Below are 26,685 nucleotides of genomic sequence, written 5' to 3'. Positions count from 1 at the left end.
ACTACTGATTAAGTAGGAATTAAGTACTTTTAGAAGATCGTAAGTAATTGGGATTAATTACAATAAAACGAACGATGAATTCGACACAAGTTTTATTCTGAAAATATTCTTACAATTACAAAACACAGTGCACAGTGGCCGCCTTTCGGAAACATTAAATTTATTAAAGAACATACAATTTAACTAGAATTACCTCTAAAGTTATTATTATACAAATGTATTCAACAGGATGTCGCTAATCGGAATGTAACATTACAAAAATACTTATTAATTTGTAATATTTATTTATTTAACCGTAGTTGTACACAGAAAGCCTTGCCGTTGTCATTGATAACTAGTTTATAAAAATATGATGAATGAGTTGTATCTAGTGAGCTGGTATATTTGTTTATATTGAAACTATATTGCAGTTATAATATAATACATAATGGCATACTCTCCCAGACAATCTTTGAGCCAGGCAGGAATTGAAGGAAGAGGAAAGAACTTAAATAATAAATGCATAAGAGTTTGTGAAATTAAGTACTTAATAGATTATGTTTGTCCGTCAAAGAAGAAAGAAATAATACCTAGTTATTTTAGTTCCACGCCGCTCTACCAGACCTTTATCAATAAGTGGGATAATCCATTATGGATTTACATTGAAGTCGCCATAGAGCCAAATTGTAGTGACTACAAAAAGAGCCTTTAAAACATTGCGGTAGCCAACTTTTCCGAAGGCTTTGACATACAGAACAATACACTTGTAATCTTTGTGCGAACAATTGCCTTCCTTTTTACAAAAGTTTATTTTCTAACTTTAAACTGTCAATTCTGTTAACCTTCGAAGTATTAAATAGAGATTTAGTTAATGTTTTTCTAATTTATTTCAGGTATCAGCGGTGGTAGGGTCCCCTCTGGAGTCCAGAAGGTAATCGTGCATGTTATTGCGACGCGTTGTGGTGAGTGCGCCCGCGCATTACTGCGGGGAACGAAACGCGCACAGCTTGAAGTAGCACACCATTTGAGATCCTGAAAAAATATTTTAAAAGCTTTGTTAAAATAGGGTTTTACATTACACCACCCGGGCTAAGATGCGCGCCATGATATACTCGTACTCTTATCGATGTCAAAATGAAGGGGCGAAATCGATAAACTGGCGTGATAACCGCTTGTCGAAACGCGCATCCTAGACCTACTGTCTTATTTGATTGGTTTGCTGACTTTTCATATTTATAATGCTAATAAGTAATTACTTGGATTACATATTATGTTTTTTCAGCTGAACAAGTCGACTGCGTCAAGTGGTATTTTGCTTGCATTTCAGTCATGTGTGGGTGACGTAAATTAAAAACTCGTTTTTTTTACTTCTCATTATATTTTAGAGTTAGACAATAACGTCATTTAGAGTATTCTTAGAAGACTACCTACTGGACTACTTTTAATTTGTTCTAAGCACGTAGTTACAACGTACGAGGAAATATCATATGAGTTAAAAAACTGAACTTTACTCTGTAGAAATAGTTACTATGCCGGAACTGCCTACCTAAATTTTTTAGTAACTTAGTTAACCACATGGACAAGGAATTGACCTTAAAAAGGCTTCCTTTTTCCCTTATGAGTACCTATGGTATGGACACAGAATAATAATGTGTATGGAACTTAAGAAGAAAAATCTTTATTAGTCGGATTAATTAGCACTAATTTTATCTACCCATACAATTCACGTCAATTCACGGTTTCATTAACATGTTTAGTATTAGTACCTATAATCTGTCATCGTCAGAAACTGCAATTCATCTTGGATTCGCGTCACGTAATCACGTAATACATTATGTGCTCTTATGTTTTATGTTTGCTCGTCCAAGTAGGTGCTTGTCTGGTGAAGCGGCGCGTGATAGTGCGTTTTTGTTACGTCCAACGTCAGCGCTTCTGATGTATACGAGTATTATATTAAGTGTGTTACGTCACAGTAATATTACCTTTCCTGCACCCCTCTACTACAGCAGGAAGCCAAAATGACGTCAAAGTCAAAAAATCTTTATTAGACTATGAAATAGTACTTACAAATCGTCAATTAATATTTTGCTCTTAAGCCTCTACATGTCTCATAATCTTTTTACCCTATCAGCGCTTCGAGACCAACATTTGGCAAGTGCTGAGAAGAAGCGCCGCAACAAACTCAGTCACCACTGTCTGGAAGAGAAAGGCCTACCAAGGATTTCCATAACGACCAGTTCAGCGCTGCCCACATCCAGGTTCTTCAGTGGCCTTCACCAGATCGTCGGTCACGGCACATTTCTACACGTAATATCCGATATTGCTACACTCCAACTCAAGGTCACTCAAAGGGCGATGGAGCGGGCTATGCTCGGAGTTTCCCTGTGTGATCGAATCAGAAATGAGGAGATCCGCAGGAGAACCAAAGTAACCGACATAGCTCGCAGAATTGCTAAAATCAAGTGGCAGTGGGCGGGGCACATAGCTCGTAGAGACGATGGCCGTTGGGGCAGGAAAGTTCTCGAGTGGCGACCACGAGCTGGAAGACGTAGCGTGGGCAGGCCTCCTACTAGGTGGAACGACGATCTGGTAAAGGTCGCGGGAAGAGCCTGGATGCGGGCAGCGCAGGACCGTTCATTGTGGAAAACCTTGGGGGAGGCCTTTGTCCAGCAGTGGACGTCATTTGGCTGAAACGAACGAACACTCCAACTAGGCAAATGAATGCAGATGTGCATTCAGCAAATAAGTCATCAAGGTTGTCACTATGCCCTTATTTTTATCATAGAGAGAGTTTTTAATCGCATTTCATTTGTTTATTCACAAACGATGGGAAATCGAACGCACAGCGTTAGACCCTGTGCGTCTACGCGCACTGTGAGACCTCCTAGTAATGTTTGTGAATACGGGCGTTAATGTGTTCAGTATCCTTGAAGATCCCTAGATCCTTGGAGATCTCTATGTCTAAAATAAGACCTACCTAGTGCCTTCCCCTTCTTGATCTTCCATTTCTGCTGCGGCCTGGCGAGGCCCGGCGCCGGCGCGCGGTACACCTCGGACAAGCGCTTGTAGACGGATGCCTTAAAGGCCTTCGGCTCGTTGAAGGCCATCTGTGGATGCTCCAGGCCTCCCGGGCCTCCTTCCATCGGTATGGAATGCATTCTGCAAACATTTTTTTATAAAAATTACTAGTTTCTGTCTTTCAGCCATCTGGCCAGCGTGAAGAATAGACTAAATTCTCCATTTGCCTCTAGTAAATTAGAGAGTGTCGTGTTCGTGTTCCACCAGTGGAAACTAAATAAATGAAATGATCTGATGATGAAGACGATGATTAATGGTCGTTTTCACCATCAATCCCTAATTTTTAAGAGATCCCGATGAAAACTTAAAAATTAGGGATTGATGGTGAAAACGGGCATAATTCTTATCGGTTTCCGTAATGGTCTCCAGTTGAGCTACAAAATATTATATGCTTGTTTTAGAATAGTTCAACAGTCAGACTCCTAAGCCATAAGGGCTATTATCATATAGCTACATAGTAAAATTATGTAGGTAAGTGGACCGTCACACTGAGTTTGTGCACGTTTGTGTTTGTTCGGGCTAATCTCAGAAAGTAGGTACTATTAGCAACGGTTTTTCCGACAAAAAGAAGGGTTTTCTTCTTACAAGTATTTTGCGGAAATAAGTCGATGTAATGATATTATTTCTCAATTAATAAGTCGAAAAATATTGTCTCTTCTGAGAAGTTAGTCTTAGAGCCGAGTTGATATTGTAACAATACGTAGACCAGCTTCAACTAAAAAGATACACTATTGGTGTATTATGTCCATACTATTTCCAATACAATAAACTATACATTCCTAATTAAACACGAATAATTAATTAGGTACGTGTTATTTATCATTCAAGTAAGTCATTGTGAATGTAATAAAACCTTTCAATAAAAGAGAAAGAAAAGTCAATGATGAATTAAATATTAAATAAATGCGATTCGCAACAGTTCGCAGTACAAAAACACATTGTTTTATTTATATCATTAACTAGCTTTCCGCCCGCGGCTTCGCCCGCGTGGAATTTTGTCTGTCACAGAAAAACTTTATCGCGCGCGTCCCTGTTTCAAAAACCGGGATAAAAACTATCTTATGTTCTTTCTCGGGACTCAAACTATCTCTATGCCAAATTTCATCAAAATCGGTTGCGAGGTTTAAGCGGGAAAGCGTAACAGACAGACAGACAGACAGACAGACAGAAAGAGTTACTTTCGCATTTATAATATTATATAGTTGGGATTGCAATGTAGGCTGTTGTTAAAACAAAATTAAATATCATCAATATCAATAACATTTATATCAGTTTAAAATTCTTGTTGGAACCCACTGGGAATCGAACTACCTACCCGTTAGTGACGTCAGCGAACCTCTGCATCTGCCAGGCCTTGAGGAGCCTCCGCATCATCACGTCGCTGATGCTCGGCAGCGAGTTTCCAGACGGCCCCGTGTCGATGTCATTCTCGTCCTGCAAACAAAAGATGTAGGTAAAACATCATCAACGTCATCGACATCTAAGGCCACTTTCACATTAGGGCGTGAGAAGCGCGACAGCAGCGCGGCAGTGGCGTTTCTTGTGAAGGCAGGCATCCGCTGTCATATAGTATTGAATTATCGGCAGCGCGTTTGTTGCGCGTTTGTTGCGCGTTTGTCGCGTTGCTAAAGTCGCCTAAATGTGAAAGCGATTTAAAGCCACGTTCAAATGATGAGCGCTCACACAACATGTAGAAACGCGCGTTAGCATGTGCACTGTGGTCTAGTTGTAAAAGTACAATCCTTCCCAGTAGCGGCAGATTTTTCTATTCCCTTTGGTTGGTGGTAGGACATGTTCTACTTAAAACTTACCTACGTCTGGCTAGCGAGACTTGGAGATGGTTACCACCATCTTACCTAAGTCTCGCCATAGCAACAATGTTAACAATTTTGTTGTGTTCCGGCAGTTAGAGGAGAGATAGCCAGTTCCTCTGTATTTGAGAATTTCGGGTGAAACTCGCTTCCACCTCCGACCTTATCATCACTTTTCATCAGATGAAATATAGTCCTAGAGCTTCCTCGTTGTGGATAAATCGTTGTAAAAAAATCTTCATTTAATCTCCACTGAAGGAGCACGAGTCCCCTATTTGACCAGAAGCAATGTGGGACAAGTCCTGGCTCCCCACTAGTGTGACGACCAAATATCAGCATGTCCGCATATAAATCTCGTTTTAATTAGGTAAGTGACGCAAAATGAAATATTTAACCCGCCATTATTTTAGTACCTGATGTGATACAGCCTTGAGGGGACAATATAGGTAAAGCGGATACACAACATTGACTTAGGTGTGCCTTTGCACAAATCAGTAATTACCATGCTGTTGATAATCACTTCAAAGACGTCAGCTAGTTGGTCATTTATTAATATGAAGAGCTGTGCTAATAAGGAGTGCCTATCGCTAATTAAAAATCAACGGCTACAATAGGCTAGTTTCCTAAAAAAAATTTTTTAGTCCGTAATGTTTAATATCAAAAAATATTGGACACATATATTTTTATTTGTCAATCTAACAAATAATTACATAGTTATGGTGCGTTGAAGTTGCGCACGACGTCACAACGTGCGGCATTTTTAAGCAAGCGTTGACGTCACGGGCCTCTTCTTATGAACTTTGGGGCGCTTTATCTCTTTAAATTTTCATTAGTTTGAAAAAGTGAAAAATACGTGTAGAGTATTTTTTGATAAGTTAACTGACGGACTAATTAAAACTCTTGCTTTTTGACCCAGGCAACATCCCCATTGCGATGGATTAAGTTCGTAGAGCATCCTCAACACGTCCATTTTGAATCTTATTCTCGTTATCTTATAGCCCAAATTCGCCCGCCTGGTCACCAAGTTACCTGGTAGTAGACCTCGTCGGCTGGCATCTGGTCGTAGAGCATACTCAACCCCACAATTTTGAATCTTATTCCCATTATCTTAAAGCCCAAAATCGCCCGCCTGGTCTCCAAGTTACCTACCTGGTAGTAGACGTCGATGGGCAGCTGGTCGGAGAACATACTCAACATGTCGATTTTTAATCTTATTCATGTAATTTTAAAGCCCTAAATCGCCCTCCTGGTCACCAAGTTACCTGGTAGTAGACTTCGTCAGCTGGCAGCTGGTCGTAGAGCTCCAGGGAGGCGCCCAGGGCCACCAGCCATGCACCCACCAGCGCCCGGCACCACATAGACCACATCTTCATTACTAAGGAGCTGGAACATTCAATAAATTAGTTTCGGTACAACACGGCATGGTCAACTTTATTATGTACTTAGAAGTCTGCAGCAGACTGATGTGATTAGTGTGGTGCTGAAACATAGAGCAGAGAGCAAAGTGGTCTGCTCTATGTTCACGCACCACACTGATCGCGTCATCTTCATTATGTATTAGGGAGCTGAGACAATTAAACAAATGACTGCTGTATGTTCCAGCACCATCCTGACCACATCTGCACAGTACTAAGGGAGCTGGAATATTAAACAAAAGACTGCTATGTTAGAGCACCACACTGACCACATTTCCATTGTTAAGGGGTTGGACTTGGAACGTTAAGGCGTTGGACTTCGTTATGTACTTAGGGAGCTGGAACATTAAACAAATGACTGCTGAATGTTCCAGCACCATACTGACCATATCTTTAGTACTAAGGGAGCTGGAATAATAAATAAAAGACCGTGTTACATCTTCATTACAAAGAGATTGGGGCATTCAATAAATTAGTTCCGGCACAACACAACCATCTTCATTGTATACTCAGGGAGCTGGAACCTTAAACAAATGACTGCTGTATGTTCCAGCACCACACTGACCACATCTGCTACTAAGGGAGCTGGAATATTAAACAAAAGACAGCTCTATGCTCCAGCACCAACCTGACTACATTTTCAAGGGGGCAGGAACATTAAACAAGATTTTACTCTGTGTCCCGTCACCACACTGACCTTAATATTATTTTCATTTCTTAACATTAATTAAATAAAATATAACTGCTCTATGTTTCAACTGTTTAAAATTTCGAGTTCCATGGCCCCAAAAACCAAAGGATTACGTGATTCTGGTTTAAAATCTTACACCATATTACGGAGCCTATCGTGTACGAGTCCGCCTCGCACTTGACAGTTATAATTTCCAATTGCCGTGCCCTACAGGGCCCATAATGTTCTAATTTTAAGTACATAATGGATGCAATAAAATATTGAGTATTGAGTAATTTCTAATTACCGGTTAAATATGAGTAATACAATAACATGTCCACTATTTTTCAAAATTACAACACGGCGACATCCTATTGCCTTTGCGTATTATCTACTCAGTCAAGATTAAAATGGTTTAAAATTAAGTACCTACATACGTTGTTTAAGTTGGCCATTACATAAAACATTTATCGCTTAAGGCTTGGTATTTCTGCTAAAGTAGGTATTTCGCGCTGTCAAAATCTGCGCGCGCAATACTTCGCCGAAGACAGCGCGCCAAAGAGCTCTCGCGGCTACACAGTATAGAAATACGAAGTTTGGAAATACGCAGTTGGTTAGGTTAGGTTGACTTCCTTCCGTTCAAGCGTCACACTCACAGCACTTTCTAATACAAATCATATCCAAGTGATACAAAATAAAACAACTTTCAAAATTTTTGGGAATATATTTTAGAATCCAATAAACATAGAATATAACTGCCAAATTAAACACGGTTCAAAGAGGCGTGGCGTCACCCGACCTTCCGGAAGTTCCGCGCCGGCTAAAAGAATTTCAAATTTCTAGATTAAAGAATTTTAAGAAAAATATCATACTAAAATTGCATACATATTTGTTTGTATTGGTCTGGGTGTTTTCTTTCCATAATTTATGTATAACGTATGTACGGGGCTCTGTATCGAAAATCACTATGAGCAATAAGCATCACACACGGTTACCTGGAGTGCATTACCGCAGCAAAAAGCTTGCCATCTTAAATGAACGGTATAATATCGAGGTTTCGTCAGTACAGTTGCGAACAAAGGTGTTTGTGTAGTGTAGTTGAGTTGAGAGGTCAGATTATTGAAATAATAAAACGAACATTTTATTTTTTAAATACATTTTAAAAATAATTTACATTACAGATAACAATGAGAGGATGACATTGCAAGGTGGTGCCAGTCCAGTCTTAAATCCGTTGATATATGCTGCATCTGCCATGTTTTTGGCTAAAAGATTCTTCTATTTTGCAGTTTAGACTTTTATTACAGACCTCAGACAGTATGTTTGGAAAACTTTTACGCATGGTGGACGAAGGGACGCTCTAGAGACTCAAGTCTAGAAGGAGTCACATGAACTCCCAAGTTTTAAAGCCGTTGACATCTGCTGCATCTGCCATCTTTTTGGCTAGAAGATTCTTCTATCTTGCAGCTTAGACCTTTAGCTACAGACCTTAGACAGTATTTTTGAAACATTCTTACGTATGGTGGAGGAAGGGACGCTCTAGAGCAGTGGTTCTTAACCGGTGGTGGTGGTGTGGTGCACTTGCACACCTTGGTCAAAACCACTTTTAACTGATTTTTGCAGTCAAACTGGTTTTGACCGATTATGAGGTGGTCGGTGTCTAAGAGTCCTCCTACTAAATGACGCCTCCCAAGCCTCTACACAACGTCCCGATTTTTTTTCTGGGTCTCTTACCGCCCCCTTTAAGCCTGCAGCGCCCACAAGGGGGCGTTATCGCCCACTTTGGGAAAGACTGCTCTAGACACTCAAGTCTACAAGGAGTCACATCAACTCCAGTTTTAAATCCGTTGACATCTGCTGCATCTGCCATCTTTTTGGTTAGAAGATTCTTCCATCTTGCAGCGTAGACATTTAGCTACAGACCTTAGACAGTATTTTTGTGAAAATTCTTACGCATGGTGGAGGAAGGGACGCTCTAGAGACTCAAGTCTACAAGGAGTCATATGAACTCCAGTTTTAAATCCGTTGACATCTGCTGCATCTGCCATCTTTTTGGCTAGAAGATTCTTCTATCTTGCAGCTTAGACCTTTAGCTACAGACCTTAGACAGTATTTTTGTGAAAATTCTTACGCATGGTGGAGGAAGGGACGCTCTAGAGACTCAAGTCTACAAGGAGTCATATGAACTCCAGTTTTAAATCCGTTGACATCTGCTGCATCTGCCATCTTTTTGGTTAGAAGATTCTTCCATCTTGCAGCGTAGACATTTAGCTACAGACCTTAGACAGTATTTTTGTGAAAATTCTTACGCATGGTGGAGGAAGGGACGCTCTAGAGACTCAAGTCTACAAGGAGTCATATGAACTCCAGTTTTAAATCCGTTGACATCTGCTGCATCTGCCATCTTTTTGGCTAGAAGATTCTTCTATCTTACAGCTTAGACCTTTAGCTACAGACCTTAGACAGTATTTTTTATTATTTATTTGTGTCAGTGTGCTCTTCTAAAGAGTGTAAGACGATTGTATGTAGGTACTATTAAAATGTAATTTTAACTCATTGGTTTTGTCTCATATTTTGAGGAATGTACTATGTATCATGAGTAGAGTCTTCGTTTAAAAGGATGCGAACGATTTAAATTTCAATAGGTAGACAAAATTGAATTGAATTTAAGCTTTCTCCAGTAACACTGATATTATTATACTGTGACTCATCAAAGTCATCATTGTCAAAAATATTGACAAATCGCGAACTGTCACGGCCAAAAAACTGACACGCGTCCGACCTCCGTAAGCGCCACCGCGCGACTGATTGAGATTGTCCAAGCCGTCATGGACGATTTTTTCTACATTTTTTAACATAGTAACTAAATAAGACGCAATATAAAAATTTCATCCGTTAAAAGCCCTCAAGTTATTTCTGAACTTTAGTCTAGTAAAAGATTTAGAATCTCAAATCGCTTATTTTAAAAATAAAACCATAAATAGAAAACGAATAGAGGTAACTTTGGGAATTTATTCTATCGAGTCAACTTCATCAAATCGTGTTTCCATCCGTTAATAGCCCTAGAAAATATCGTCAACTATGCCCAATAAAAATCTTAGCCTTTAATTTTACTGTTTAGTACCTCAAAAATGAAAAATGAAAACCTCATTTTCGCCATTTTCTCTGCTACCCGGCCTTAAACTATAAATAAAAAAGTTGGTAAATATTATGCGCAATTTTTATCAATGCAAAGTAAGACACACACATTTCATGAAAATATTATGTAAATAGAGATATTTTATACCAAAAGATATGCAAATACGCTGGGATACTTTGTGTATTTCATGTAACCAGATTCGGATTTTATTTGTTTTGAAAAAGAAATCAATGAATGAGTAGGTGTGTATTTTGCCTATTGTTGAAAACCTGGGGCGAGGCGTAGTGCAAGATATTGGATCAGCTTTTTGGATCATCATTCAATAAATTCAGGCGTTAAGACTTATTAGATTACATTTAGATTGTATAGTCTTAAAGCCTGATACTGACTATTGTCAGTAGTTTAACCTACGCCATAGGACATTATACAAGAGCATAACCGGCTACTTTTGAAAAAAGTTGTTTTCCCCACGGTACGAGCAATAAGTAATATATGTGATGGGTTGTCTGACGTGCATAATTTCGATAGCAAAAATAGACGCAAGCATTTACTTATATTAGTGGTTATTTCCATCTTTATTTTGTCACTTGACACGTGGCGTGTCCCACCTCCATGTCGTCAAGATGACGCGTGCCGCCCACGCGTTAAAACGATAGCTTTCAATCACAGGGCAGACCCCAAAGGGTCGTGGTTTGTAGGAAGAGTTCGCTCAGCCTTCGGCAATTAGATGTTTTATTGGTTAATTATCGGAATCTATCGTCGAAACAACAAAGCCGAGAAGCACTACGTTCTATTCCCAATGGAGCCATGAAAAGAGGCCCTCAGTTACAGGTAAAGGTCACTTTCAGGCTTCAGCTGTAATTTCGAATTAGACACGATACGTTACACGAAAACTCTAAGGCTGGGTTGCACTATCTTACTTTGACTTTAACAAACGTCAAAAATCAGTCAAACTCCTTACAAAAAGAACCGGTTATTGTTATAGTTACGGTTAAAATGTTGGTGCAACTCAGCGTAAGATACGAAAAAGACACGAAAGTTAAATGCTTCATTGTTACATTTGAACTTTTAAAAGTAGATAAATATTTTTTCCTTCTACTTTCCTCATTTCTAAGTAAAAAGAAAAGATAACTCAGCAAACTAACTCACAAAGGGTGAAATTGCACCAGTTTACATAAATAACTTTTTATTATGCATAAAAACTTTTTCTCTCAAGAAAACACTTTCGAAGTAGATGAACTTAGTGCTTTATTAGCCTACTTATAAAGTACCTATGTTACAATAACCAAATAGCCGATCTTTCGCTGTGTTTATTTCAGCCACAAATATCTCCGTTAGTCCATCGAGCTGTGGGGCGTTCTAACATAAAAGTATAGAAACTAAAAATAGAGACAGTAGCATTAAGAAAGCATTAATTAAAGTATGATAGAGATAGACTATCTGTATAAACGTTACTTAAAATCTAACAACTGCACGTCCATTCAACTTATATATGCAAGTTTCAACTCAATCGATCTATGAGAAGTGAGCCAAGTTCAACTCCTAAGATATGCCTAAGATTTGATTAGCTAGTCAGACACCTGTCTTGAATTGAAGTTATTGAATTAACACTCAGAATCAATGCGTTATAGTGCAGAAGGCTCGTTCTTGAAAATTTATACAAATATTTTTTGTGTGAAAGTGATCAAGTTTTAAAGCCTGCAACTTGAATAATTCAATTAATCAATCGGGATCGAATTGGATAAATTCCAAATACAGGCTGCACCGTACAAATATGAAACCATATAACGAAACAAATCTGCATAAAAAAAATCTAAACGGACATCGGAACCGATATTGACTCAGAGCAAAAAAATTTCGTTACTGTTTTATCATAATCTCAAGGTCTTTTTGTGACCACCTTTCATCTTTTAAAAAACAGATTGGAAGAAAAGTCGGTTGAATAAGGCAGGGCAGGGTCTTTTAAAAAAACAACATTATCATGTCATGTCAGTCTGGTTTCGCTGATCCATCCTATAATTTAGCATTCCTTAGCGGTCTTTCCTTTCACTATGTAAGTAGAAGATACCCGCTGAATAATCTATTCTATACTTACTATATTATATGATTTTTATTATTATTTGCAGCGGTAACTCCGTTTTCGGAACCCGCGCCTTAAGAGGCTACGGATTTCCTGCGGCACAAAGGGCAATTGTCCCTACACTCTGCAATCCTCTACATACCCCTGAATATTACTACCCTCAAGAAAAGTCACCCCTCATTAAATTGAATGAAATAACAAAAATCTTAAAAATTCTTTGTATTTTCTGCATCCGGGCCGTTATTTACATACCCATTCTTAAGTTTTATGTTTAAGATTAATTGGAGCGCTTAAATATCTTTTTAGCACAGATTAAAATATTCACATTTGTAGGCATTGACTGTCAACAAAAAAAAATGATCGGTCTAAAGCGATAAGGATGGGTAGCTTGGGGTCATTGGACAAAATTCTACGTGCTCACGGACCAGGCTTTAGCTAATAGAGTCAGAAACTATAAATAAAATCAATTCACTTTCAATTAGCAATGAATTCGTAACTGGAAGTTATTCTTAGAAAATAATAACAATATAATTGACTCCAACTATTTCGTTACGAATTTGACACTTGTAGAGTTTTGCTTTTGTTTTTATTTCACTTATTTCATGATGAAAAAGTTTTCGAGTATTTATAAGACATAAAAACGCGATTAATCAATCAAAAGTTTACCGAAACTTTTCAGGCATGAAGCTTTTGAAAGTATATCCACTCACTGCAAAATTTTGATAACTACAAACGTACCTACCTATTGCGATTTTCGTTCGATGATAGTTAATTCATAATTCCAACAAAATGGGTTGACTGTCTGAGCAATGAGTTGATTGTTTGATCTAAGATGGTTTTAATTCAAGGGGTCCCGGGTTCGACTGCTGGACAACTCTATAAAAACTGTTGTATTTCTTAAATTCCCTGCTAAATCATAGTCATCGGAATGTTTCATGTTTAATAACGCAGAAAAACGGGGCACATAGCTCGTAGAGCTGATGGCCGCTGGGGCAGGAAAGTTCTTGAGTGGCGACCACGAGCCGGAAGACGTAGCGTGGGCAAGCCTCCCACTAGGTGGACCGACGATCTGGTGAAGGTCGCGGGAGGTGCCTGGATGCGAGCGGCGCAGGATCGGTCTTCGTGGAAATTCTTGGGGGAGGCCTTTGTCCAGCAGTGGACGTCTTTCGGCTGAAACGAACGAACGCAGAAAAAAGTGCTGCAATCTATTGTATTTAGGTAATAATTCAAAACATTGTTAAACAACTAATTGAAACTACAGAATGAGTACTAAAAGGTAGAGGTTTTCCACGAATCGCCTGCAATTGTAGTGTAATAAGTCATATCAATTACAAGTATGTAAGTTGATTGTTCACTGAAAAAAGCTACTAATGAATGGCACACCCCCTCCAATTTGGGTAACACGCTTTACAGCTTGTTCGCATAGTTGTAAACCATGATGTCATAATTGACGCCGTAAATCAAATCAAATCCAAAATTTTGACCTGTATTTTGGCACTTATGAATTCTAAAAATTAATAAAATAAGCCGTATTTAGTAGCATTTAGTAGCGTAGCGCATTCATTGTGGAAAACTTTGGGGGGGCCTTTGTCCAGCAGTGGACGTCATATGGCTGAAACGAACGAACGAAGCCTTATTTAATAAGGTAGCCCATAACATGTCTTTTTACCAGCGCTTCGACTTGGGAGATGGTTGATGGAGGGAAGTCGAACCTTAATTTCGAACTCCTCCTATGTTCTTCTGATTAATTTCGTTGCGGGTCCAATGACAGTTAACTTTCCCCCGGGACAAACTTGACCTTCATTGGTTGGGTTTTTGTGGCGGTCAAGCTGTAGATCCTGGCTACACAGGAGTTGCAGTGGTGGGAACGAGAGGTGGGAATAGTCCCGTTGGGAGATAGTTTACACTATCATTTGTGAAACATTGTTCTCAAAACGATTTTAACTAGTGAGCGACGTATTAGCATACGACTTCATTAATTCAAAGATAGTTAATATTTATACAGACGTGAGATATATTCAATATTCCACTGCAGCTGTGAAGATGTTTTATGCAAAGCATAAAGGTCGTGGGTGAAGGAAGTAGTCGTGACTTGTTGTCCTGACATTGTAATTGGGTTCAAATAGTGCATATTAAGTTGTCTGAATAGCTAATTACCCATATATTAACATTAAATGTGCTGCTGTCAAAAATTAAATAGGTATTTTGCATGCCAAAAGGAGGAAGATGGAGATACTAAAAAACTTGTAACACCTACTGTATGTAAGTGAACCCATGTTCGCAAATAAAAAATGATTAATTGATTTGATTCTTCTGGCTAATATCACATACCTAATCATCATCATCATCATCATCAACATTTCAGCCATAGGACGTCCACTGCTAAACATAGGCCTCCCCCAATGACTTCCACATCGCACGGTTGGTAGCGGCCGGCATCCAGCGCCTTCCTGCTACCTTTATCAAGTCGTCGGTTCACCTTGTGGGTGGAAGTCCCACGCATATCACATAAAATATCCATCAATAATAATAAACATAAAAATCTGAAATGCTCTGCGGAAAAACAACAACAATGGACCAATGGTTACGTAAAATCTGAATTTCAGTCGAACTAATAAACCTTCCGAGTCCCGCTAGGTTTTCTTATGGATAAAAAAAAGAAAAAGAGGTTTGTTAACTGAAAACAAAGTATCTGGAAATAAAACCCTATTAATTAGTTCACGGTTAGATCAGGTTGGAATATAAATAGCAGCGATCAGGTTTGCTTTCCTTGCAACATTGAACTTGAAGTTAATTGACGTTTTTACATTGTAGCCACTTCGTCAACGTCCGAACTCCGAGTTGCCAATGAATACACTCAACTTTATGCGAAATTGCGAATTAAGCATAGAGGGTTAAATTTTTAAAAGAAGTTCAGGAAAGTTACATTTTAAAAGACTTCAAAAAGGAGGAGGTTCGATAATCGACTATATCATTTTTTTTATTGTATTTTGTGTGTGTGTTATACAGGTTTTAGACTTTATAAACACACCATAAATGTTGTATGATAAAATTAAATCTAATCTGTATTGTGTGTAATAACTTTTGAGTGCCATTTAACAAATTACCTAATTGCAATGTGATTACGAATAATTTGTTTAAAAATAGGACTCTTATCTTCAATCTTCATTCAGGTCTTTAATGTTTACTTTGTGATGCAATTTGGCAAATAGGTACCTACTGAAATTACAGTACTTAATTAAAAGGCCGTTTCACCAAAGGTTTTCATTTGTATTTCATTTGTAAGAGACTTTTAATTCGTTCGGTTTCGTCAATAATAACAGGGCCTTGTTCAAACCCTTTAAATGATAGACCAGCTTTAGTTCTACAATTCCACTTTTTAATTGCCTTTAATTTTTTATACTGATAGATATAAAAGTGGTTAAAATTGTTTGATTGATGTGTGATTATTTGATGGCTTATGTAATGCTATTTTAAACTTTTAATTGCTTGTTAAAATATAATTGTTTTACTATGGGTTATTTCGTGCTCTTTAAGAAATTTTGATATGATTTTATTTATCTTGTTGTTTGGTACCGGTAGCAATCTGATTTTTATTATAGTGGCATTACTTAGTTCTTATATGACAAACGTTAGTAATTATTTTTATGATTATCGGTAGTTTAAACTTTGTAAGCCCCTTGACATATCCTAAGATACCACGCTGCAGTAGCGGTTATCTATTTTATAGACCGCCTTCAAAAGTCTCAAAACTTGTGGGCGTTAATTTTTTCATTTGGAGAATTTTCCAACTTTTCCGTCAAAAAAAATACAAACTAATAACTTTATCTAAATAAACGTAAAATTAGCGTAACCTTAATTTTACCTGTTACTTTTATTTAACTTACCAGATATTCCTTTAAGCTGCAAGTTCGAAAGCACGGTAGCACGCGCAAAAAGTCCAAAAAGCTAAAGCTGCAGTTACGTCGGGCGGCGCGGTAGGGCGGGCGGCGCGCTGTGGGCGACTGTGAGCGCCACTTGCCCGCCCTCGCTTATAAACTGCCCAAAAACGCCGTGGGCAGCTGAATATCATTTACTGGATATGTTTAAACTTGGCGAAAGTGAAAATGTCGTGGGTTGCTAATTGCAAGTTAGCTGCAGAATTAAAAAATCTGTCTTTAGTAAATAAGTTATCTTGAAGAGCTTTCAGTAAAAAGTTAAGTTAGGCTCTGCAAGCTGCATTATTAAAGTATTGTTAAAAATATAAAATATCACAATTTTGAAGTAACTTATTGTGCAAGATTCTTTTGTGATTTGCACATTTTCTTTTGTTATACAACGCGCTCCTTTTGTTTTTCGGAAATTTTAGGGGTACTTATATTCTATAAATAAAAACTAGTTATAATTGTAATAAGTATAATAGTTTTTATTTATAGAATTTAAGTATAATAAATAATAGAATAGAGTCTTAGGAATATGTGTTTCTAAAAGCATATTTTTGAAGATATTGGTTGATTCAAATTCAAATTCAAATATTAAAATTATATTATAGTATCATCAATCTAGTTTTTTTTTTTTCAAAATTATCACCTAGTCTTTTTGTGCAGACTTTTTATTGATAAGTGTATGTAAATTATGAATTACTTCAGTGAAAATTAAGTTTTTAAATAATTTCGTATGAAAGAATAAGTCGAAAAAAATTATTGAATTTAACAAAAAATGTAATGCCATTCCATTCTTTGAAGTGGTCTTATTAATACCCTAGAGTTCCAGGAAATCAAAAAGAGCACGTTGTATAGTTTTCTATGCTAGCTCCAAATCCTGAATACTGAAACAAAAAGTCAGTTCGTTACTGGTATAAAGGCGAACTTAATATCATATAGCATGGTCATATAGCTCAGTTAACTAAAGGTCAAATTAGGGTATTCTAGGCCAGTCAATATCCTTGTAAATGCAACAGGCAAGCCTTTGAGTGCACTCGCCACGTCATCCATTTTAGTGCGTTTAACATTTTTCCTTTGGAGTTAGAGGAGGTTTTAGAAAGTCCTCTATGCTCTACGCGGGTCTTTCATTACTTTCTTCTGTGACTGTACGCTCTACAAAGGGCACAGAGTAACAATGCAGGCTGGTTTATTTTTTAGGGTTTTTGCTTTTCTTTCTGTAAGCCTTTCTTGTATTTTTATCTGTGATTTTCTACACGAGGTTACGAAGTTTCTTAATAGCAATTTAATACATAGTTGAAAGTGATTGTTTTTTTTTTCAATTAAAAGCTTGCTTGTTTAAAATGTAAAACGTTTTGGAGGAAAAGGTATTACGAAATATTTTTCCATACCCATTTACTCGATTTAAAGATTTCATGAGACCGCTAAGATAGTAGATTAGAGCCAGCCATCTAATTGTTTTTTTTACTTCTATTACTTTATTTTCTTGTATTATTATAATATTGGTATTATTATTTTGAAACTTTATCCAGACCTAACTTAAAGTAAGAGATTTCTTCGCGTACCTAACTTGATAAAACAAGTCTCTGATGAAACGAATTTAAAAATAGAAAGTGGACTTTTATTACTATTTTTAATTGCTTATAATAGAAATCTAAAGGGTACCTACCAACATAAGGTGATAAATCAGTACAATTTAATATGCTTGTCTCGAAGAGGTCTACCTACTTAATATGTAAATGTCGCTGAATGTTCCCTAAAACCTGAAGGCTCACATTGAAAACCTTCCATGCCTAGTTTTGTCCTCATTGTTCTATAGCTAAAAGTATTTTTCAACAACAACAGTGTCCTAAAGAAAAAAAATGCAAAATCAACAATAACAAACAAAATTCTAAAGAGAAAAACATGTAAATCAAAAATCACGTTGTCATTTATGAAATCTAAGAGCAATTCAGCAAATAACTTGATATTAAATGTAAAACTTGATTGGAAAAACAATAAACCTGAATAGAAAACACGTGTATCAGTCTGAAATGAGGAAAGTACGCAGTGTCTTTAAGTGGGACTGCGGGACCCATTATTGGATTTTAAGCCATTGAGACAATTTTTATTTCCTGTTTATATTTACAGTATCAGTATTTTTCCCTTTGTATAGTTTTCAGCCGCAACCTGTGTGCTTACCATAAGTTTACGTTAGTCGTTAGAATTAGACATATTGTACAGCGCCCCCAGTGGATATTTTCGCTGACTAAAATTTTCATAGATTTTTTTGACGAACTCGCTAGCGAGCACACTTAACGCAAACTCATGGTAAGCACACTGCAGTGGTCTCGAATTACACCGTTCTCAACACAATTAAGACTTGGTGCAAACTTTGCACTCTGCAACTTCTTTATAAAAGCTCACAGAAACTGGATCAGTGACAAATACCACCGCACAATATGACCCGTTGACTAAAGTAATGACGCATTTAGTCATTGGCGTCAGAGCACCTTTTAATTCGCAGTTTGATTAACTTTAATCATTGTTTGTATATTGTTATCATAGCTGTACTCGTATAAACACAGCTAAACTAACATTATTTTAAGGACTTGGGTGAATGTTATTTTTAAATAACTACACGTTTTTTTACTCGTGCCAGCCAGTTAATAATAAACGTATAATAAGTGTATGGTTACTAATTAGGTGCCCCAATTAAAGCAGCTTACACCCAAAGCGGACTAAGAAAATAGTTTCTCTCGAAATGGAAGGGATTAATGTAAGCTCCTGGCTCGGGTGTCGACCTAGATCTATTGAGTATTGACTTTAAATACTACATTTCCCTTTGACTAGAAGTAACAGTAAAGCTGAAAGCCATTCGATACTGCGGAAAGTTCGTTTTGTAATATCAAACATCTTTTCATTCGACAGCAACATCTCCGACAGCTATAGAGTGTTGTTTTAAGTTTTACGTTTGTCCTGTTTGTATTTGTGTTAGATTTTTTTAACAAAAGCGCTAAATAGCACGTCGTCTTCGTGATTTCAGCCAAATGACGTCCACTGCTGAATGAAAGCCTCCCCCAAGGTTTTCCATAATGAACGGTCCTGCGCTGCCCGCATCCAGGTTCTTCCCGCGACCTTTACCAGATCGTCGGTCCACCTAGTAGGAGGCCTTCCTTACGCTACGTCTTCCAGCCCTTGGTCGCCACTCGAGAACTTTTCTGCCTCAAATAGCATATAGTCTCAAACTAAGTTGATCTTTTGCTATGGCGACTGAGAGCATTAAAACAGCGAAATGATTTTTAAATATTTCTTGTGATTTTATTTTTATTCTTATACATTAAAGCTTCACCTAGATACGCTAGAAATATTGATAAGACATAGATAACATTATTAAGACATAACATAACTAATGATGACGACAACTGAACAGATTGGAATAAATTGAGCTTTACTTTCTAATATAATGTTGGAACCAACCAACCGACCTCTCGACCAACCTCTCCAACCCGCCTGCCTAGCGTGGAGATTATGGCAAAACCCTCCACTATAGTGGAGGAGGCTCATAGTCCAGCAGTGGACTGTAAAGGGCTGTTGATGATAATGTTGGAAATCCCTCATGTTCAAGATTTAGATTTTTGCCAATGTATTTTTGGTTGCGGTGCTCCACAACGGAAGGATTCTAATTAGCGTTATTTAATAACTAACTATGAGTTCCTTCTGACACAGAGAATTTGGAATTTTCTAATTTTAGATAAGTAGGTTTGTAATAATTATTAAGTCGGAATGATGAAAGTGAAAGGTTAATAAGTAGGTACCTACCTAAGATTCTGAAAGATTTCAAAGCTTCACAATTTTATTTGTTAGGTTACCTGATATTATATGCCTATATAATATATAATGCCTAGTGTGGAGGTCTGTCTTTTAGTTATTGTATTGTTTGATTCTGGCAATAAATATTTTCATTTTCATTTTCATTCATATTTTCTACTATTTGTTATCTATGTCGTCAACAAATTGCATATTAATTCAGCGGTAAAAACAGGTTTTGCGGTCAAGACAAAATAAATTATGAAAGTTGTTAAGATAATGTACAAACTTTCTTCTTCTACTGGCAGCTAAGAAATAATGAATAACAACTTTGTGAGGTAAATCCAGTAAACCAATATTACCTACACTTCCTATAACAAAAAGACACTTTTTTAACATAGGTACCTAACTAAGTAGATACCTACTCATACTATAAAAAAAAGAAACCAAACATCTACATAATATATCAATGTATAACATATTGACATGTAGTGTATCTCGTGTACAATGTAATATCAGTAATATTATGTTTTCTTATTCTACGAATTAGCTACATGTTGTTTACAACTTTCCTTCTTTTCTATGTTAATTGTTACTGGACTTGGCTTGTAGGTATTGTCCGTCTTAATTTATCAGACTTGTGTAACATAAATTATCTAATTCTCACTATAACTGGATTTGGCCACACACAAACATTTTTAAAAAGGTATTTTCACGACCCAAAAATCCTGTTAACTGATCGGCATTAGGTACCATACTAGGTTGATACGTGAAGCTATTGAAATTAAAAAGTACAAGAATTTCAATCGAGAAGACGGATTTAACCTATCATCAGCGTAGAATCGAGTTTTAGGACGTCTCAAAGAAACCCGGACCACCCGGACATTGTTAGTGTACTTTGTCAGACTGACTGTACCATGGACTAAAATATTGTGCAAACGCGGGTGGGTGAAGAAAATTAATCGCGCCCGAGCCGACGACGCCGCATCTCTTCAGTCTGCCCGCGACCATGACTCGAGCCACCGGGTCGAAACGTCGGGAAGGTAAATACCTTTTTACATTTTTAAAGTGTTTGTGTGTTGCCTAATCCCGTTTAAAATATAAATTAATTTCCTTATTATAATAAATTAATATTGGCGGGTAGTTGCATATTTGCTTCGCCAACTTTATTTTCGACGGTCGGAGCAAGTCTCAGTTGTCCGGCGACGCTCAATGCGCACACCCGTGTGTCGCGCTCGCGCAGGTAGTCTGAGTGACGTTCACTCCTTCGAAGACCGTGTCTTTTGCGATTGTTCGCGCGTGTAGCTGTGCTTATCGTGCGTATTATTATCATCATCACCATCAGCTCCGAGGATACTCAGGCAGTGCTCCACCGCCCAGAATGCCGTCCGTTGCGAGGATCGGCTCTAAGGTTGGTGAAGCTCAGATTACCTGTCTCTGTATTGTACCTTTCATCAATTTTCTATAACAAAAACCTATACAGTCCACTTTCTCATCAAATATCCTGAACCAGCGTAATAAGTAAACGCAATTTAATCATAACTTTCTTGTTCCTGCTACGATGTTTAGCCGTTTGCTTTCGAAAATACCGACAAAATTTTGTTTCACGGGACGTAATGAATTGTTATTTATTTAGTAAAACGATATTGCCGTACCAGACTTCGGATTTTTACGGTTCGCGTCAAAATAACCTTTTGATTTAATGATTCTATAAAAGGCTTGTGTAATGACAGAGAGCCCCGACACCCGATCTGCGTTAAAAAGGACACTACGTTAAATATTCACACCATATTCCGTTTTTTTAACAATTAATTTACGACGCTTTGTTCTCGTTTTAATATAACGGCCTATAATTTTCATTCGGGTAATTGTATTATCATTCACTGTCTTTTGCGCCTTAATTTTGTTAAAGCTACCCAGTAGCGGCGTAAGGGGGGGCGGTGGGGGCGGTCCGCCCCGGGTGTCAAGCATCAGGGGGTGACACAAGTCGCGCAGATTAGTACTCACTGGCATATCTGCATGGCAAATCTGCGGTCTATGTCATGATACGGGGGGGTGGGGGATGTGATTGTCTTTCAATCTTCGAATCGGTAGGTAACCCCAAAATCCTGGGGGGTACCAGGGGGTGCCATAGGACTTGTGACGGGGAGGGGGTGGGGGGGGTGGGGGGGTGATCGCCCCGGGTACCAACCCATGCTACGCCGCCACTGGTTGGGGGGGGGGATCCCGGGTACCAACGTACTTAACTTCAAACTCCTCCTGTGTTCTTCTGATTAATTTCGTTGCGGATCCAATGACAGTTTAATTTTCCCCCGGGACAAACTTGGCCTTCACTGGTTGGGTTTTTATTGGCGGACAAGTTGTAGATCCTGGCTACGCAAGAGTTGCAGCGGTGGGAACGAGAGGTGGGAATAGTTTCATAATACTTTACCTTATTTTTTCTCGCCCAGTGTGCCGTACGAGCTGCATGTGCATCGGTTATTTATTACACTCTTGGCTCCATTACGCCCTCGGCTACACTCGGTTTACAATCCCGCCTAGTCTGAAATGAGCTAGGTACATAAAGATTTTCAAGTTCAGGTAATACGTGCATTTTAAGGGTCAAGTAGGCCTAAGATGCGCGCCATGATAATTTTTATCGACGTCTAAATGTATGGGGAAAATCGATAAAATGGCGTGATAACCCCTTATCGCGGCGCGCAACTTAGGCCTAAAGGTTTCCTTTAGAGCTTTGTTTTATGTCTAAAATATCTAGTGTCGACAAAGTAGTACTTAAGTAATAAGTACCTGTCTTTTTAATTATTATCACTTTTTACATAATTTTAAATAATACGCACGCTTCTGTAACGCTACATACCTACCTATAGTTTACGAGCAAGTGCGTGGAAAAATTAATCAAACATGAAAAGAGACAATGGTCATCCACATATTTAAACTTTTGTTTTCCTCGGGACCACCATGCGGGCAATAATCAACTCGGATATGACTGATCAAAAGTAATTTGGTAAACGACAGATATTTGAATCGAAGTTTTATTTAATTTGATTCTAGATTAGTTTTGAATTCTGACATGAAAATAATATTAAAATTGATATTGTGCTATGTACTATCCATAAATAAATAAATTATAAGAGATCTCGCAAGCAAGTCGCAAATATAAATAATGTATTTCCTAGTAGCTAGGTAGGTACTAGCTTCTGTCCACGTCTCACACTTAGCTTTCGATCGTAATTAAGTACGCGTTTTGTAATAAAAAATAGAAACTATTTCACCGCCAATTTTACTAATTATTTATAGTAATGTAACCTGTCTTTAAAGGACAGTTTTCCTCCCACATATTGGACTAAGGCTGGGTTGCAAATTCTTACTTTAACTATAACAAACGTCAAACATCTGTCAAACTCCATACAAAAACACCGGTTGTCGATATAGTTACGGTTAAAGCGGTGGTGCAACTCAGCCTAAGCAATCTCTTGTTAATTATCTAAGTACATAAATTACGATATGGGTATTTCTCATCGCCACGGTTCTCATCGTCACCTTCGTGGCGAATTTTATTTCTAACTTATTTGAACTTTTTGCAAACAAAAATTGTAGCGCTTGATGTGAAGATTGTATTCTCAGTAAATCAGTCAAATAGTGAGTCTCGTTTGGAAGCTTTAACGTTTTGAATTTTTTGATGCCACGAAAGTGATTCTGTATTTCACAGCAATTATTTTTTCAAACTTTACTACTGTAAATGACTCTTAAGTGTTTATATAACACATATTTTGTCTTATTTTCATAGATAAATAGCAATAACATAATATAAATAGGTACCTACTTAAATACAAGATACAATTTTACCGATTAACTCATCTACTAAGTTACAAGATTCTACGCAATTGGTTTTAAGGGTGACACTGGTGGCATTCTGAAATGCTAAAGAAGCAAAAAACGGATTTAGAACCTCAATAAAAAAGAACTCTTACTGATTATCAGTCCCTCAACAAAAATATATTTTTTATTTTGGCCAGAGGGCCTCGTATTTTATTATTATTGCAAGCTTTTATTTACTTTCACAGGTCTGGTGTAGGCAAATCTTGCAACTTAAAATTGACCAACTTCCCGGTTTCCCATTGAGCTGAAATTTTTCATGCATGTGTAAGTCGGATGACAATGCAATATTATGATGACATGGAGCTAGAAGGTAGCCATAGGAGCTCTGCAATAAAACGACATAACCCCATAGAGTTTGGGCTCATTTGATTTTATAAGAAGATATGTTTTTGACTGTTGTGTGGAAAGTATATTTAATTACGATGATTTTAGTATATGATACACACAAATTGAATGAAAATTGTGAATGCAGTAACCAAATGTTTCATTGCAACCGAAGGTGTGACACGATGAGAACGCGAAAAATGACCCCGTTTTGTATCGTTTCATGTGATTTTTTCGTATTATTTTTGCTTCTATTACGATAAAATTTATTTTGTATGTAGCTAAATAGATATTTTATCATCTGATTTCAAAGTTATTGTTCTAACTTATACCGTTTATGAACTATTACTGTGTGACCATCAAATTTGAGTGTAAATGAGAAGTACCCATATAGTCAACCAGAAAAGTTTTAAACTTAGGAAAGTAGAAGAACAAACAAGGTTCCATTGTCGCATATTACAAACACGGGCCTCTGTACACGGCGGGATAAAATACAATCCTCACGCTATGCCTACCTGACTAGTTAGGTACTACAACAAACATAGTGGGGACTTTTAAATGAAAAAGCTCGGAACTTTTGTTCAGTTATTAAAAACCCTCATCCAGGACACTGGACGCTGAAAGCTTACAGGAAACTTGCGACTCATGCCACTTTTAAAAATCAAATCAGACTAAGTACCTAGAACGTTTTGAGTTTCTTAAACGTAACTAATAAATTTGGTTCTTCTAGACTTGACTCTTGGAGACGAATAAAAAGTCAAGCTTAGAATTTACTACTGGATTACTAATGTTGGGCCAAAAACCTTTCCCAAAATATCACATCGCAAACAACGTTTCGCAAACATTTCATTTGGCAAAACTTACTCTTCCCAAAATATTGGGCATACGATGAGCACGCATGACATAGGTAGAATACAAATTAGCTTAGGATTATATTTTGTTAAGCGGGTAGTTCGTTTTATTTATTTTATTTGATTATTTCATTAATTTTATGGAAATTTCCAAATGATTCACTAACAAGAGAGGTGGAAGTATACCACTTTTTTTATAGGTCCATGGTATACCATTACTACTTTTAGTGTCAATCAAGGGTTCGTGTATCAATTTGACTACGAGAAATTACCTGTTGCACGCACGCCAAATAAAAAAGCTTTGAGTTGTGAAGGGCAAACTACTAGATAAAGCAAAAATAAGAGGATTAGTAGGGGAGACTGGGGCTGGTCCTAACAAATTTTGATTTGAGCGTAATATTTTCTAAACTGCTTTAGCAAGAAACATGGTTTTTTGGTACGTGATGTCAAATTTAATGAGCTTTACGTAAAGTACAACAAAATGTATATAATAATTACCATATCTGAGAAAAATCGAGTTTTGCCAAACAAGTCACTTGTTAGATCTTACCCCCGGTTTGGGGTTGGTTTTAACATCGCTGGGGAAAGTTTTAACAGCGGGGGTAAGAAATGATTTATAGTTGGGAATGGAATTTTTGGTTAAGATAAACAACAAGATAATAATCAATGTTTATTAGAAACACTAATAAAATTAAATGCGGTTCCTTACCGTTCATAAAATAAACAGAAAACTTAAATTTTATTAGTTAAATAAACTGACTCACTCAATCAGCATTACTCAAATCAAAGAACAAAAAATAATTTTTGATCATCAAATGATCATTGAAATTCGGCTCCTTACCGTTTAAACATGTGTAATAAACTTAAAACTTACTAAATCTATCTTTATCAAATAAAATAACAAAAAAAATACTCCTCTAATAAATCAACATACAACTTTGGTTATAAAAGTCAGTCTTACTCAATGTTCGAGGCAAATATTAACGCGTTAGAACCTACCCCGTGCATTTTGTTAAAACCAACCCCACGACCTCATTTTGCACAAAATTATTGTTTTTCTTTTACCGGTTATATTTTCGATTAAAACTTTGAAATTAATGAAAAATACAATAAATTCGGATTTATGCAATACCAAAGCCAATTTTCTACGATACATATTTAAAGAGTAATGCAAAAAATTAAACACGTAAAAAAGTTCATTTTCCTGTGAAATTGGAGGCGTCTGACGCAATCTGCTCCCGTGGCGCTTGGCCGGCGACTGACAGGTCGAGACACGTTCGCGCTTATTCGTAGGCACAAAGTGCGTTGGAATTAGCGTGGTAAGTCGAATAGGTTCTATGTAATTACGCTGTTAGTATTTACCCCTGTTAAAACCAGCCCCAGTCTCCCCTATTAGACAAGTGCCTATTATTAAGCCAATTTGAAAAAATATACTTAGGTACGAGTTTTTCATGCTCCTTAAGCTTTGTGAAAAATCTTGTTTTTAGAAGATAAAACCAACTGTTACAACGATTCCATTCTGACCTTAAAAAGCTATATTTAGAACGTGTATTATGTACGCTGAAAAGGTCCTTACTAAAAATAATTTGAAGATGCAAGAATTACTAAAATAGGTTGTTCCTGAATTTAACACTTTTCATCTTAAGACACTATGCTTCATTATTCATAATACATAGTACCTACAATCTCATGGTACAATCCAACTGTTTGGTCTTCAATTCCTAGGTTGTGACTTGCGAGACAGAAAACA

General features: G+C 37.3%; 1 protein-coding gene across 1 annotated transcript; it reads right to left on the bottom strand.

Annotated features, from left to right (window-relative positions):
* Positions 1-144: 144 nt before the first annotated feature.
* On the bottom strand, positions 145-16,169 carry LOC114351880 (uncharacterized). Its single transcript, XM_028303229.1, has 5 exons — positions 16,060-16,169; positions 6,131-6,251; positions 4,373-4,491; positions 2,957-3,138; positions 145-1,011 (listed from the first exon to the last, which is right to left on the bottom strand). The coding sequence occupies exons 2-5, from the start codon at positions 6,239-6,241 to the stop codon at positions 959-961; spliced, it is 465 nt and encodes a 154-aa protein (XP_028159030.1). The 5' UTR covers positions 6,242-6,251; positions 16,060-16,169; the 3' UTR covers positions 145-958.
* Between the last annotated feature and the right edge of the window lie 10,516 nt (positions 16,170-26,685).

The sequence above is a fragment of the Ostrinia furnacalis genome, unplaced genomic scaffold (assembly GCF_004193835.3).
Source record: "Ostrinia furnacalis isolate ACB-3 unplaced genomic scaffold, ASM419383v2 OfSCF1217, whole genome shotgun sequence".
NCBI lineage: Eukaryota > Metazoa > Arthropoda > Insecta > Lepidoptera > Crambidae > Ostrinia > Ostrinia furnacalis.
The sequence above is the reverse complement of the archived record's forward strand: the minus strand, read 5'-3'. Positions and strand labels throughout refer to the sequence as shown.

Excerpts from the sequence above, each read along its gene's own strand:
- LOC114351880 (XM_028303229.1), bottom strand. The coding sequence starts at position 6,241 with ATGAAGATGTGGTCTATGTGGTGCCGGGCGCTGGTGGGTGCATGGCTG. Across the intron at positions 4,492-6,130 it reads CTGACGAAGTCTACTACCAG|GACGAGAATGACATCGACAC; the intron begins GTAACTTGGTGA and ends TTTTGTTTGCAG. Across the intron at positions 1,012-2,956 it reads CAAGAAGGGGAAGGCACTAG|GATCTCAAATGGTGTGCTAC; the intron begins GTAGGTCTTATT and ends ATATTTTTTCAG.